Source organism: Apostichopus japonicus, chromosome 10 (assembly GCF_037975245.1).
Source record: "Apostichopus japonicus isolate 1M-3 chromosome 10, ASM3797524v1, whole genome shotgun sequence".
In the NCBI taxonomy this organism is placed as follows: domain Eukaryota; kingdom Metazoa; phylum Echinodermata; class Holothuroidea; order Aspidochirotida; family Stichopodidae; genus Apostichopus; species Apostichopus japonicus.
The window spans coordinates 4,767,635-4,784,180 of record NC_092570.1 but is presented as its reverse complement, the minus strand read 5'-3'; the positions used below and the strand labels follow the sequence as shown (position 1 = coordinate 4,784,180).

General features: G+C 36.8%; 2 protein-coding genes across 4 annotated transcripts in view; one reads left to right on the top strand and one right to left on the bottom strand.

Moving 5' to 3' along the window:
* LOC139975158 (serine/threonine-protein kinase PAK 3-like) overlaps positions 1–13,833 on the top strand; it is a 55,689-nt gene extending 41,856 nt beyond the window's left edge. For all 3 annotated transcript variants that reach the window (XM_071982816.1, XM_071982817.1, XM_071982815.1), the window contains exons 7-14: positions 933–1,089; positions 1,690–1,802; positions 2,993–3,130; positions 4,664–4,756; positions 5,822–5,921; positions 7,585–7,781; positions 8,274–8,411; positions 9,392–13,833. In XM_071982816.1, the coding sequence (XP_071838917.1) occupies positions 933–1,089; positions 1,690–1,802; positions 2,993–3,130; positions 4,664–4,756; positions 5,822–5,921; positions 7,585–7,781; positions 8,274–8,411; positions 9,392–9,472 (1,017 nt within the window). In that variant the 3' untranslated portion in view covers positions 9,473–13,833. The remainder of the gene's footprint in view (positions 1–932; positions 1,090–1,689; positions 1,803–2,992; positions 3,131–4,663; positions 4,757–5,821; positions 5,922–7,584; positions 7,782–8,273; positions 8,412–9,391) is intronic.
* LOC139975173 (homocysteine S-methyltransferase YbgG-like) overlaps positions 1–16,546 on the bottom strand; it is a 170,559-nt gene that overhangs the window by 72,815 nt on the left and 81,198 nt on the right. The window lies entirely within an intron of this gene.

Sequence of the window (16,546 nt, the reverse complement as noted above, 5' to 3'; positions counted from 1 at the left end):
TACATGATACGTCCATGTATGGGTGTGTGTGTGTGCGTTGCTGTACAAAGCTACGCATCAGATACTGTAGATTTCAGCACAATGTCAAACATAAAAATGTGGTTTTACAACATTAAAATTTGTTTTCAATGTGAATGTGCATTTTTTTTAATTACCATTGATTATGAATTAAAATTGATTATAATTATTTGTAAAACGTTGAGGACAAGTCATTCTTGCTCGGTCTGATTCGAGACCATGAATCGCCGTCTGTCAATAAAACTCGAAAACCCAAAAGAATGTGTAGACTTCGTGGCTACTAGTGCTCATGAATGTGTTTTCCATCGATTTCTTTATCCCTACCCCCTTTTACAAAATGGTTGAAGTCTTGTCTATGAAATTTGCAAAGATTTCCTTTATTTGATTTTCGTGTGATGTCTTTGAAAGTTAGGTGGACGGGAAGACAAACAAACTATTAACATAATTTGCATATTATTACCATGACTAAGTTAAGAATTGATTCTTGAAGTAAACTCAGATTGTTTATTAAAAGATTTATTTTAGAATTAGATTGATTAAATTTAGATTTAAATTTAGATTTAGATTTATTAAAAATTTATTAAGATTTGTTAAGATTTATTAAAAATTACTTGATTGGAAATGATACCTCATGTACAGTAATATTCTATTCATATATTTCCCAATGACCTGTAGACGACAAACTCAGGGGAAAGGTATTAAAATTCAAAAAGAAAATTGATTATATATTACAAAAAGATGATAGACAATGTTAGGTAGGTCTTTACAAGATATATGCATAGGTACTGTTATCTTAATGCATGGTTTGAAGTGGTAAAATGATCCATGCAGAAAACTTCCACCCCACAAATGTGTGTTTCATTTGTTTACGAGGAGACATTTCTCAATGCCTATTTTTTTTTTTTCATATTCAGTACTTCTCAAGGATAGAACAGGCTCCTCAGGAACCAACGTCGCCCTCTCCTGCTACCACGCCGACCACGCCTACCCCTGCACAAGACAAAGGCACAGAAAGGAGACAGAAAAACAAGAAGGGCAAAATGACTGATGAAGAAATTCTCACGAGACTAAGTGAGCCAATTGTTTTGTAATTTTCAACCTCTGCATTATTATATCACTGACAAAACGTGTAGGCTTAAGACAATTGAATATCTCAATGTGGGTATAAGCTATTAGAAGCGCAGTTAAAATGCTTGTTGCAAATGTGAGCATGGGTGACCATTATCTGACTTTTTTAGCATATTTGGGGAGCAACAGTGGAATCCTTGTTGTAGTCCATGTTTTTAATTTAATCATAAAAAAAAAGATGCAATGTTTTCAAAGATATTTTGTAATAATAGTGCTGAATATGGACATGAATCGACCACAACTTTGTGTAATCATAATCTATCATTAAAGGAGATATGAAAAGCATAGCAAACTGTCACATTGGCCAGCCACAATTCCACTGGGAACAATAATAAGGCATTAAATTGAAAGGTTTGTAAATTATAAATCATCACCTGTCACTCGTAGCATTGTAGAAAGGGTTTGGTTGCCGAACAAAGGCGAATGAACAACTTTCATACTTTTTCTGCCCGGACAATCAAACTCATTGCAAAGACAATCCAGTGGTAATCAAGTGACTACTTTCATTATTTTCTCAATTAATTTTTTCCCCTCCCTTTGTAGGGTCTATCGTTAGTGTTGGTGATCCTAAACGAAAGTACACAAGATTCGAGAAGATAGGGCAAGGTGCATCTGGTGTCGTCTACACCGCAGTAGAGGTAGCCACTGGTCATGAAGTAAGTGGAAATGTATTACAGAGATGCCAAGCTTTTTGGCAATGCTGCTTGTTTCTCTACTTCTCTCTTTCACTGTTTTCACGCCAACCTATATACGGTATATGCTAATGTACACGACAGCTGTATGGGAAGGTTGGTTCCCTAGGTACACAAAACGGAAAAAAAGAGTCTCTTTTGTGCTGGAAGACATTGAAAAAAGTTTACTATTGTCCTTACCCAGTGCGAAGGATCTTTTCCATTTCTGATTAATATGTTGTCAGCTTGGTTGCATCATTAACATCAAACCATGAGTGTGGAAAATGTCACTCTTTTGAAATGTTTTTTACTCGTTAAGCATAGCAAGCTACACTTTATTGCACTATTTGAAGTTAAGATTTATATCCCCTTGTTCTTCTACCCCTCCCCTACTGACACCTAAAGAGTTTGCCAATCTGGCAGAAGGACCTACATTCCGTTCACACTCAGAGTTGCGACGTGATAATTCCAAAAATTAGGTTACATGACCTATTCTGGCGTGTTGACTGCAACTTTCGCTTGTCACTAGTCAGCCACCAGTATCCAAGGATCTAGTTTGCCTATATCTGAGCTGCAATGTGTAATATGATATTTTTTTGTGGTCTGGGGGGGGAGGGGGGTCATTGAATTTTGATATATTTGAGTATAGATGTTAAAGATTAAGGCATACTAATAGACTACCATAGTATCACCTTTGGCAAGTTTAAAGTGAAGAGACCCAATACACTCTACTTGATAACACATAACACACATTGGACTCAAGATGCCTTTCAAAGTACCAGTTGTTATAACTCTGTTAAGAGTTGTATATAGTCCATAAAGGGAATCTGGCCGGAGGTTAACATTTGAAGAGGGATTGGAAAGAGAAAGGCTTCCAAAATGATAACCAGAGGGTCACTTTTAGCAAAGTTCTCTTCAGAAGAATTCTAGTCATCACTCTGTAGCCTAGCAGATAAAACAATAGCTGAATCACCGCAAAAATATCACACATGAGTAGATGAGAAGAAAACCGCCAGCAGCTGTTTCCATCTCACCAACCCCTCTCCTCCCCCTTCAGTGTTTTCTCCAGTCCATAGTTAATTACTTTTCTTGTGTTCCTCTGACCTCTGCACATGTCGTCATGGTGACCATCTCCATTATCTGCTATTCAATTTTTTTCTTCTATTTATTCACAGGTTGCAATCAAACAAATGAATCTCCAACAACAGCCAAAGAAGGAGCTCATTATCAATGAAATCCTGGTCATGAGAGAGAATAAAAATCCTAACATTGTCAACTTTGTAGACAGCTTCTTAGTTGGAGAAGAACTATGGGTTCGTATTCAGCTATAATGCATTCTTCAAAAATCAGGCGTATATTGTCCTATTTATTTTGAGTACTATTGTTTATTCATACAAAAGAGTACCTTTCAATGGGATGTCATTGTCATTTCGAGTTTTTCAACAAATGAACATTTGCGCATGTACTTCTGATTGTGATTTATTCCAAAACTGTTGCCGTCCAGACGTTTGTTGATAATGTCAGTGACATTCAAGAGCAAATCAGAAATTCAAGATTTTCATGAATTATATTTTTTCATTATTTGAAAAACACTGGATGACACATACTACTTACTCAGTTGGTATGACTAGGAAAGCGTTTCTAAGACACTAAATGTATGTCTATGATACTATTACCAATGACTAACAATGAGAAGCCCACTTCTTTTTTTTAGGTGGATACACAGTACAACACAGCAACCTTGTCCCTGTGTTAAGCAACAAGCTGTGTGTGTTTTTGTGTGTAAATCTCTAATTAAGTGATCTTTCCCGTTTTAGTATTAGGACAGAATCCAACATTTTCTTTTTTGTCCTGCTCCATATCCTGACACTGTTATTTTTAATAAAATACTAATAAACTATAATTAACTAAAATATTTGGTGTTCTATAACAATGTAAGTGTTCAAAGTACAACCTTCATGTTGGATAAATAATTAAACCACAAATGTCAAATCGGCACAGTGCCCTATAGTTCTTTTTGCCTATTTTCCACACACAGAAATAAGTCTGTGTTGAACTTTTGAAGCTTTTCATCACTTGTAAGCGATGCTTTAATGGCCAGATTGCAATTCCCCTTTTCTAGCCTATTCTGTGCCCTGGACCTGTTTAGGTCATTGCTATCTTTATGAATTGGAAATTTTTTCAAAACTTTTAAATGATGAACGGAATGCATATAGTAGAGGCAAATAACGGCATGGTGACAATGATGGTAGTTACGTATGCCATTTAGAAATGTCTATTGATTACCATACATGGTTATGCAAAGATAAGACAAAAATAAAATCGAAATCAAGGGAAGTTATCAGCACTTTGAATGTTCCTGTATCCATGCTTTGAACTTCCCCTCTGGTAATGTTTCAGTTTCTGTTTTGGGCTTTTAGTTTAAGTTTGACATAATTGAATTTGATTTCATTCCTAGACAAAATTGCGGCAGTCTGGATTTAAACCAATTATATACTCTAGATATATTATGTAGTAATGCAACGTGGACACAAACATGACATAAACCAAAATCATGAAGCAAAACAGTCAAAATGAGGAAAAAGCAAAGACAATCACCATCATTGGTCTCAAAATATTTTGGTCTGTCCCAGATATTTTCATGTTTGTTTAAAAAAAACAAAAAAACATGTTGAATATATAAAATTTCTTTAAGTTGCAAAATATTACACCATCTTGTAACAAAGCACCCTTTATCATATGAAACAAATGTTTTTAAAGGGAAGGAGATATCTCAATCCCTAGGACAAATTCCCTAGGCCACAATATTTTTATTCTAATTATTTTGGTCTGATTTTTATTGACAGGTTGTGATGGAATTCTTAGCCGGAGGTTCTTTAACAGATGTTGTCACGGAAACATGCATGGACGAGGGCCAGATTGCAGTAGTATGCAGAGAAGTAAGTAATGTTACAGAGAAAAAAACATCTGGGGAAAGGGTAAAGCACAATCAATCCCACTTTTTCACTTGTTTGGTTCATTTTGGAAGAGAAGGTATCCTAATATTTCCTACAGTTTAATTTCACTATCATCACTCTTCATGGAAGAATACTTGAATAAACAGAATGAAATTGTAACATTCAACACACCCTGGTGCAAAAGGCATGTGTAATTACTAGCATTACCTCCGAACACCTCTCCTTTCAACATACCTGGTTATATTGCCTGTGTAGAAACAGTTACACAAGATTATTTCTCACTGAACATTCAGTCGTTCACTGACCCTGTTTCTAAAAAGATTTTAATCATAAAGCAGCAAGTGTGTTGTGTTTATGCATTTTTGTACAAATATATGTATGTATATATATATATATATATATATATATACATATATATGTATGTATATATATATGTATGTAAGGCAAAATAAGTGTTTGAGATATATACCAAGAGCATAATAGGTTTTTGAATTTTAATATTGAACAAAGAAATATTTGCAGTAACAGAAATGACATCATGCCTTTTGGGGAACAGCAAAAGCTCTAGGCAAAATAATCCCATGGTGAATGCATCATTGTATGTACGGTAAAAGAATATAGATTACGTAACCGTACAACAGTCAAGAAAACTGTGGATAGCTGATGGATTTTCGCCTGGCGAAGGACCATAGTTCATAATCTCGGAAAAGAAGAGAGAGTTTAGCTTTGGCTATCAGCTGGCTCAGAGGAGGGATTGGAAATGTTCTCGTAGTGCAATAGACGACACTCAGTAACTTTTTTCAACCGTCTAGTCCCACTTTTTGTCGCTAATGTTTCTTAATTCTATTCTCAAACATTGGTGGTCAATACTATATATTTAGATAAAAAGTCTCTCAATAAGTCCTAAAATAACAAACTTATTGGTTACTAATTAACAAACTAAAAGTTTCTGATGTGTTTTAGTGTAAATGTTTACTTCATACATGTAATCTAGATGAATTGAGATATGTTATTGATATTTGTTTATTTCTTCTTTGTTTATTCCAGTGCCTTCAAGCTCTTCAGTTTTTACATATTGGTGGTGTTATTCACAGGGATATAAAGAGTGATAACGTCCTACTGGGAATGGATGGCCAAGTTAAACTAAGTAAGTCTCTGGCTGATGGGGGGGAAAAAAAACAATTTGTCAATTATTTGTGGTCAATGGCATTGAAATAGAAGGCAGCTTTGATGAAAAGATTGCTTGATCATATTTCCATACAGTTGGCAGTTATTGAGGCAAAGTTGCAATGCATTCATCCGGCCGTTGCTTAGCAACCTAATGAAGTAACTTCCCTGCCTCAACTATGCTCAGGGAATCCAGTCACTGTATTAAACACTTTGGGGAGATATTGGACAAACTTGTTTGAGTCATATTACTGTTAACATCCAATGACCTGATTTATAGCTTGTTGCAATACTGTATAATGCCACGGTATCGACTAGGTGGCTTATACCAGGAGCACACATTACCTAAGTCCCAGAGACGCCACCTTTAAAGCTGTGATATGCATCCAATTTGAAGGAGAGCAGGATGATGAAAATAAATTAACTTGTGCTGGTTATGTGGTAACACAATTGGTAGATATGTCTAAAGTAACTTCTGACTTAAACGTAATTATGTCAAATTTTTATCAGATATCATTGGTCAAATTTCATCCATGTTTCTAAGATATTTTCCCTTTTGCATTTCTCACTCTGCAACTTTTCTTCCATTCGATACCATAGCAACAATTATCACCTAACAAATTGGCAGGGTTATTATATCAGTTTGGATATTTCCCATGGTCTTATGATCTCATTTTAAGGGAAAACTTAGTTTTCTTGACGCTTCATATCTTTCGTAATTCATTCACCTTTAACTGCCATTTAGATGACCGATCTAATTTAAGAGCAAGGTAAGCTCTGAGGGGACCCTTCATTAATTTGGTATAGTGTGTTTTACTATGCATAGCCAGAATCACATTAGGCTTTAGAGTTTCTATCATGGGAAGCCAAATGAGTCATTTGGAAATGACACCCAATATCCTGTGTTACATATATCTCTGTATTTGACGGTATCGTGAGCGTCCACTTTTGACAGATTATGATGATTAATTAAAATATCTGTGTCATCCAGAAACTTACAATATACTGAGTTATGTGAAAAGTCAATATGTTGCTACTAAAAATTAGAAACACGGTGTGTCCTTGATAAGAGCAAAAGCTGTCAACCATTTAGACACTTGAGGAAACCCATTTCTATTTGACTTAAGCTATGGATCTATTGTCTCATACAGTTTATGTGTTAGGCTAACCGTGTCAGTACTGTAAACTCACAAACGGCTTTTATGTCGGCAGTGTAAGTTAAGGGAACTGAATGGCAAACAATTCCCTGTTGCTTTCGTCAATATGTAGCTACTATATAGAAGAATTAGAAACACAGTGTGTCCTTCATGAGTGTGAAAGCTGTCAACCATGTCAGCCACTTGTGGAAACCCATTTCTATTCATACTTAGCTATGAATCCAATGTCTCATTATGTTTATGTGCTAGGCTACATAACTTAGTCTTGTTTACTTTGTACGAAAGTAAAGTTCAAAATATGTAATGAAGTGTTCCACTAAGTCATGATTCAAGTCACTTAATTTTTCAAAGTGAAATGACTTTAAATAGTTCTGTCTCCCCCAACCCCATGCACATGAAAAAAAAAAAAAAAACATCTGTTTCCTTTATGTGTCATTTCAACCAAAAAATTAACATGCAGAAATATTTGTCTTTTAACCTTTTCAGCTGATTTTGGCTTCTGTGCCACAATAACGCCAGAGCAGAGCAAACGTAGCACCATGGTTGGAACTCCCTACTGGATGGCACCAGAGGTTGTTACTAGGAAACAGTATGGGCCAAAGGTCGACATCTGGAGTTTGGGCATCATGGCCATTGAGATGATTGAGGGGGAACCACCTTACCTTAATGAAAATCCTTTGAGGGTGAGTGAAAATGCCACGAGAAGACTCAAAGGAAGTTGTCCTCATAAAAGACCTCTGACAAAGGAAGCAGCAAATAAATGAAGAGAGAGTAACCCTTTTAGCAGTGACACAAAATCCTCTGCCACAAGATATCTGTGACATATTCAGCAAATGGTTTGGTTTTAGTCAGTGATCAATTTTATGAACTGTACTGACTGATTTTCAAAAATTTGTGTTTGCCATTCTTGCAAACTTAGACATCTCCTAACATGGTGTACTCTACCTCTTTTAGCAGCCTAACCTGCTGTACATGTGTCAATCAGGACAGAAGTTGCTATGGTAACTGGTAATCTCGATAACCAGATGACTGCAAATTTTTCGACAAGAGTAAAATACGTGATAGCATCTCTGGGTACATTGTTGTACTAATAGTTGGAATGCGACTGTACAAGTTCAGAAATTTAAGCCGTTGACCGTTGAAGTTTCCTATTTTTTCTACTCTTTTAAATACAGGCTCTGTACTTAATTGCTACGCATGGAACTCCTGAGATACAGCACCCAGAGAGACTGTCTCCCGTCTTCAAAAGTTTTCTGGCCGCCTGTTTGGAGACTGAAGTTGAAAAGCGAGCCACTAGTGATGAACTTCTACAGGTGAGAATGAAATTTGACAACTGTCCGGGTCCTAATTTCACTATTTAATGATAGTTGACTAAACTTGGATTCATGTTCAGCCATACGTAAAGTTTCTGTTTCAGCTTCCCAAAGAATGGTGTTGCAGACTAACATACAACACTAAATTCTGCAAGGAATCACAAATTTAAAAAGGAAAAGAAAATTGGGTTAACATTTTCAAGATAAGATAGATTACTTCCATGTTTTGTTATAAAAGCTATGTATCTGTTATTGTGCAAGGGATCAGGAAGTTACAAAAAAATAGTTGGTTGACATTTTCAAGATAAGACGGAATATTTCAATTTTGTGTCATAAAAGCTATGTATCTGTTATTGTTTGTTTTGCTTTATGCTAGGTGCCAAGAAATACATGACCTTCCTCTTTGAGTTGCTTAACCTGCATGTATAAATAAACAATGATCACCTTGTTGGGAGATAAGCACAAGTTAGACCAAATTTTTGAATATTGCTCTAAAACCTGTCATGTTTGGATAAGATGAAGTTTGCAATTTACATAAGTACCATACAGTTCTTTTTATTGTGTTTTGTGTATTTAAAATGCCTCAATTAATTCAAGTTTACTTTGCAAAATGATTGGCAATCTTTTAAGCCTAGGCTTACAGCTTTTGTGCAGTAGTAAATTAACCTAGGCCTATTAGTCTGTATATAAACCTCTGGGCTGCATTTAATATTGTCAGTAGGATACTTACCACATGATTGTGCCATCTTGAGGGACATAGACAAATACCACAAAATGCAATTGTACGGTAAATGGGACTACTTGCTCAAGTTTAGAAACAAGTGGATTTGATATTATACAAAGGTGCATCATTTCATTAATAGTTAAGTTATTAAATGTGATCTGGGTTGCTGCAACTAGGTTCTTGAACCTCCCACCTCCCCCAATCATAACATCAAATTCCTTGGACATTTTCTCATCTTTCTCTTTTCTTCTCACAGCATCCATTCTTGAAGTTGGCCAAACCTTTGCCGTCTCTAGTTCCACTCATCCACGCAGCCAAGGATGCACAAAAGAGCTAATTTTACACCCTATGCAATACTGGTCACCAGCGGGAGCAGTGGACCATTTGCATGTGCTTTATCAGATTCAAATGAGCTAGGAGGATTTCCTACCAAACCAATCACCACTGTTACTTCTTTTATTTAGTTTTATCAAATTACACATGTGTCCACAACTGCGTCTGTTTTTTATGTTTTAAACCTTGGGGACAAAAATTAGTTCCATCAAATGACCGAGGTATAAAGCTAATGGGAAAGTCTTCTCATAGATTGTACAGATTTGAAAGGTGTTTTTGAGAGCAAAACGTGGGGCGAATGCTGGATTAGACGAAGAGCTGAAAAACTTTACGTCATTGTGTTCCAGTGACAATGTTGGTTTTGCAAAAGGTTTCAGAATGGTCAAAGTTTATTAACGAGAATTGTTGTGAGTATGATATGACTTTAAATAGTTTTCATCCGATGAACAAAACTTTCCTCGTCAGGATTGCACGGGAACTGTGAAGTAAAATGGTTTTGTTTCATGTCGAAATGCTGTTCTGTTATTGCATATGGGCTACCAACAGCTCTTTTGTTTATATTTTACATAGAATAATTATCACTAGTGTTATAAATGGCTTAAAGTAATCTGCAAATGACTGCACTATTGCAAAGAAGAAGAATTCACTGAAAATCAAGATTGTTTAATAGGCTTGACTTTCGTGATTAAATTATCATTATTTCTTGTAAATTTAATAACTTAAAATTTCATGAAAGACAGACATTATATAAGTTCCCATATAAAGGATCCCTTGTCACCTTGCATGCCTATAGGATGGAAAAGGACTCAGTCAAAATGTGTACGCTATCCAGCGATAAAATGGCAGTTGCCGTGTGTCCATACCATATCAAGTTGATATGGTTAGTTGATGATGTCATGTCAAAGTCACTCTTGACTATTTAAGTGACTATATTAGTAACGTAAACAGTCAAAATGTTAGTACTAAGAAATCTCCTTGTTGAATGTTCTTACTTAAAACTTGAACTTTATCATGATTAATGGCTGTCAGATTTCAGGGTAGATGTTAAATTTGTAGGTTTGACTTCCTGTTGGATGGTGGCGTGCCATGAATGCCATGGATGCCACGCGTGCCAACAGTTGTTATGGAAACCCTCCAAACATATTGAAGGTTGCAAGTGTAATACCAAGTGCCCATTTTGTGAGAGTGACCATCTTTGGTTAGGTGCACATGGCGGTCAGGGAGGTTAACGGTGATGTCCCATGACAACGACCACGTCAAATATCGGTGTCTGAGTTAAATTCGGTGGTGTGAACAGTCTCTGAAAGAAGTATCGTTTGTATAAACAAAACACTGACTTCAGTGCAATAAACATTCAACCAGAGTAATAGCCATATTAATAAAGAACCTTGCCATCTATGTAAACATAGTTGCGGTGGAAATGTGTCAATAGGCAATTAAACAGACATGTTTTAGGGCTGATCTTTCTTCACCCTTTGCATTTTGTGTTGTCATATAACATGTGTTATGATAATAAACTAAAAGAATAGAGCTCAATATTGCCTTGTGTTACCTCACGATCCCTTGTAAACCAGGCTCCCAGATGTGACAGGAATCGGGTTTGTTCAGGTTTTGAACTGTGAGCATAAATTGTGGTAAGATTAAGGTAGGGTCCAGATAAAACCATAAGTGTTCTCACATATATATGATATGTGAATTAAAGAGAAAAACTTTGGCATTTTGTTCAGAAACTAAAGGAAATAATTTTTTTTTCCCCCTCTACTTCTATGAACTCTGTACAGAGAACTAAGGAATTGTTTTCCGAAAATTATTAAACTTGTTTCCCTTGCAAGAAATAGAAATATTTTACATGTAGGAAAAGAGTCCATAATATCTTGTTATGAACTGATGTTTAAATTTGACTGCACAAATTTTTACCTGTTTATGAAAAGGTACTTTAAAACATCCACAAATTTGGTGCTACATATACGGGGATAACGGTAAATAAAATCCCTTTTTATAACCTCCTTGCTTCCAAGTGGGTCACCTTTGACAGCTTCTGGTTTTCATTTTATGTGTCACTGGAAATTGCTTCTAATCCCATACCTATTAAATGTGGTCCCTTATGTGTATGCACCTAAAACATTGGATTCATGTAGTCAACAACAATCTATGCATATGCATGTTTTTGCAATATCAGATATGAATATTCACATGAGACCTCATACAGTATCTGTTTCCATTTGTTTTAAATTTTGTCTTCCTTAATTCTTTTACTATCTTGCGTTTTTTTTTTTTTTTAACGATGCTATGAATAAATTAAGGGAAATAAGGTAATATTATATAATTGGAAAATTTGGGTGTTGATTTCGTATCCACGTTTATTATCCAGGGCATTGAGATGAGGACAGTACCATTGGATTCAGAAAGTTCTTGTGTAAGTCTAGCGCTAACCGATTTAAGTTTTCTCAGGAAGAATAATGGCCTCCTTTTAAGGAGAGATAAAAGTTACATTGTGGTATGTTGTAAGGTGGAACAACATATGGCATGTATCATCAAATGTCCAACTGATTTGAAATATGTTCTCCCAAGAATGGATTATAAATTTTAACCCGAAGTTCTGTCATGTGACAGAGTAGAAGTTAAATGGTAACTATTCATGGTTGCATCTTTCAAAAATCAAACCTGGTTAGTTTTCTGCTTGATATAGTGAACTTGTTGGCACACAAATAGCTTTCATATTGTGGGCCTACCGTGGGATTTTAACCAAAGAAATTCCCATTCAGGCTAAAGGTCATTTGTTTATGTGGTTAAACACTTTGTCCTCTTTTTTTAAGGAAATTTTTACTATTGATGACAACTTTGTTTTCCCTTTTTGCAATGCTTTCTTACTGTAGTTTTATTGTGTGTTTTTTTTTCTACCTTTTTTTTTAGTCCTGTGTCTCTTTGTCAAATTTTCAGAATGGTTTATGACTGCTAGAATGAAATTGTTTTTACTAAAATTGTAGTTCAAAGTGGAGGGAGGGGCCATCAGAAGCACACATGGGTCGGGTTTTATGTCCCCTGCACATGTGGGCATGTGCCATCTCAACCAATGGGAACATAGTCCGAGACATCGCCCACATTTGGTTGAGATATGTGGGTGGTGGCGGGTGGTGGTGGGTACATGTCTGATGAATGTACTCAGAGGAAATGTCACCAATCCCACCGTTGTATGAACAATGCTATTGATCCTATTTCGTCAGGTCTCGCTTGTGACAAACAGCCATGTTTAAACTCCTGTATTCAGATTTGCCCAAGATATTTGAAAAATACAACAAATTTTGGGTATGTATGTATTTTAGATCCCCCTGCAAGCAGGACTGGCGAAGAAGCCTCATTGGCTTATCAAAGCTGCAAGCTGAACGAAGTCAGTCTCTTGGATTCATATTTAACGTCCATGATTATGAATTGTCAACAACTCTGTAACTGGACGAAATACATTAATATTGGAGTGACTCGAACTGGGGACCCTGTGATTGGAAGGCACCGGCGTTAACCACTGAGCTAACACTCCTTAACACTTCTCCTATAAAGATAATTATCTTCATCTGATAGAACTAGGGTCTGCAGAATCACCATTCAGTAGTCTTTACAATTCTGTACTTCAATAGCATCCCGATGTCGAACTGCTTATGCTCGTTAACATTTCCATGAAACTCCAGAGAGTTGACAGTCTACTTTTCACTAGTAGGTTTCGTTAGATTATAATATCCCATATTGTAACTTGATTTGAGAATAAATTGCAAAGCCAAATTTTTCAATGAACGATGGAAATCTGAGGACAGTTGGAGGCTGCTGTATTCAAACTTTTCTGAATGGTAATGTTTTCTTTGCTCGGAGTCGAGATGTGAGAATGTGAATGCAATACTGTGGCCATTATGCAATATTTAAAAATTGCCAAGTGGTCGTGATATGTCGCCATCATGAAGGAAAATAATGCATTTTGAGGTGTGAATTGGATGAATAGGTGGGGAGGGAGGACTGAAGGGAGAAAGGAGCCTTCACTCCCTATATTTGGTGCCCTGTGATAATATTTACTTTCCTAACATATTGTTTGGAGGAGCAAGTATTTCTGATATGATTCTGTTGCAATAAATTACTCTTGTCATTAAAGAGATGGTGGACCTTCCAAAGATGCAACTCGAAAATGGGACCTTTTATGGGTCCCTTCAGGGTCGAAGTTAAAAACATTCAAAGCAAGTGGAGAGTAGATTTAGCTTCCTTTTGATGTAAATATTTAAATTAAGTGTTCAACATTCATTTTCTGGCTATTTTAATGAAAGGGACAAATAAAAGTGGTGAACTTCATAATGGCACTTTTGAATTACACCTAATATTTGTATCTTTGAAAACCTATGATGATTCATGTTTCAGCTTAGCATAACACCCAGTCTCAAAATGGAAATGAATGTGGAACAAAAACATGTAGGGCAAAAAGAATAGATTAAGAACTTTTTTGTAATTCATCAGAGAGCCAAGGATGGGCTTCCAGTGTCTAACAGGGTGAAGAAATTTATGAATGTAGGAAAGCCTAGTTGAATTGGGGAGCTAAGAGGAGAGACTGGGGGGAGCTGGGGGATAAGGGAGGGGGCCATATTATGGGTTTGTTCTTAATGTCTTGCCACAAGTTCACTTATAATGACTTTCCTTTAAGGGAAAGGAGAGAGGCCAGCAACACTTTATTCCCTTTTGTACTGTATAAATAGTTACATTTTGTTTTTTCATCTCATTAAGTCTAAAAGAATCACCTCACTTTATTTGTTTTAGGGAAGAGACTTGTTTTGTTGTATTGATAAATTTAGTCAGATAAACAATATAATTTTTAGAGTGAGCATGATAAATACTTTGTATATTGATGTTTTTTTTTTTTGTTTTTTTGATCTCTGCATATTCCTTGCTTGTTAAGAAAGAGCTTATCTGACATGAATATGATTCTTCTCTCCTCTTTAGTCTTTTGCTTTGTTTTAATTCTTTGGTGTGTTAATTTCTTAGTCTTCTTCCTGGTGTGAAAAAATTCCCTGAACATGGCTCCCTTATGCCCGTCCAGGCTTTACACCACCCCTGACTCATCCCAGTGGCAGCACTAAGGGGGAATTTGTCCTCCCAAACAAAATGCTTCCCCTCGGTTGTGCCCCCCCCCCCCACCAGTCAGCTGCAGTAAAACAAAACTGAAAAGTGAAAATTATTTGGTTAGTATTAGGCTAATAAAATGCTACCTTCTGAGGACCTTGACCCCCCCCCCTGCAGGGTCTTTGAAATACATTTCAATTGAAGTCAGTGGAATCTCTAGAATGTGTTTCTGTGCTTAAGTTAAAATAGCTACTAGAGCCGTGGTTTTCAACCTTGGGCTCGCGGGCCCATTTGGGCCCGCGAAGCCGATTTTGTGGGCTCGCGAGCATTGCCCCAGTAATGATTAAAAATTGTGGCATTTTTGGGGGCTGGTGGCGAAGGCACATGATGATGTTTCTTAGGAAGCCTCTTCGATGAAACCTTGTACAACGGGTAAAATTTACTCAACCCTAACCCTATAAGACTAGTATAAGAGAATTCGGTGACTCCCACCAACCACTGCACACTACGTATTTACCAAGGTTATGATGTGTGGAAGCCTTGCTTTGTACCATTGCCTTGTACCATTGAGGGTTGCAAGAAATCTTTGAGATAGGCTCTAATTGGGAAGTACCTGTCATCTGATCACGGAGGAACATACATAGCTCTGATTGAGTCCCCGGGTCACTTGTGTCAAGAATACACTAATAAACGCTGTGAAATTGATTTTATGAAGTTGATAACTTTGCAGGGTAGGGTATGGGCTCGCGAGGACGGCTCGGAAGACGAATTGGGCTCGTGATCGAAAAAAGGTTGAAAACCAAGGTACTAGAGAAACTGTGTACACCTTCCACAGAAATAAATTCTGACATATGCTGCTGTGCTTTAAAGTTGCTAAGAGAGAACAAAACATAGGTTTACATCCAATGAGGGCCTCTTACCCCTGGATCTCTAACTGGGCCATTGAAATAAAAGCCATGAAAAATTTAATTTCTCTCGAGAGAGATCTACCGTGATCACGGTAGTTTGTGGTTTAAACTTGCTGCAAGAGAACTGGACCCCATTAGGGCCCTGAGATACATTCCAGAGAAATTCAAGTGTAATTTATGTTTCTGAAGTGTATTTCTACAACAAGTAGGGCCCTGAAATCCTAGGCAATAACAGTTTATAGTTGTAATTATAAAGAAAGTTTCTGATTTTTGTTAGTTTTTGAAACTGTCACAGTTTTGAATTTAATGTAAGATGTTAGTTATTCTTAAATTGCAATTTGGTTCACTGATGAAGTGTGGGATGTGGTGGGGTGGTAGGATCTGTTTTCTAAAATTTCCTGTCATGTGCACATTTCACAGGTGCATTCTTCCACTTTCAAAATTTCCCCTCTCCAAACTGTTTGCTTGGCCCCTCGTACCCCCTCCCCCCCCCCCCAATTTGGAGTCTCTGACGTCGCCTCTGCTACTCGCACTTTCCCCTCTCCATTCCCTTTTCCGTCAGCCCTTCTCCTGTCGTCAAACATTTCTCAAATTGGCGTTAGTCTTGCTGAGCCTTGTCTCGCTTGTTCAAGATTCTTCCCAATATTTTAAGATTACATCATGTTTCACCTTCCCTTTCCTGACAAAACTATAGCACTTCCTCTCCTCTAAAACGCAAGGCAATTTCCTTCTCTATAACACTAGGCGATCCTCCATCCCAGCCCTGTTCATCACAAAGAAAACGAACTGATCTTATTATGAATGCAACGTTATGACTTCAAAGTATCGTTGTCAGAGCAGTATACATGCGGCTCTGATCGTTGTCAGAGCCGTATATAGATCGTTGTATTAAAATAGCGCCCTCAGCTAGAGATTTGTCTTGGCGCGACCAATTATATTTGCATTAATTTTATTCTTGAACAAACATATGGCGATACTTTGTCCAACCGATGCCGGAGAGTGTATCCCATTACTTTTTGACCTAAGACGGAAGTTATAGTGAATTACACGAGCGTCTTTATTTTACTTGAATGCTCTGC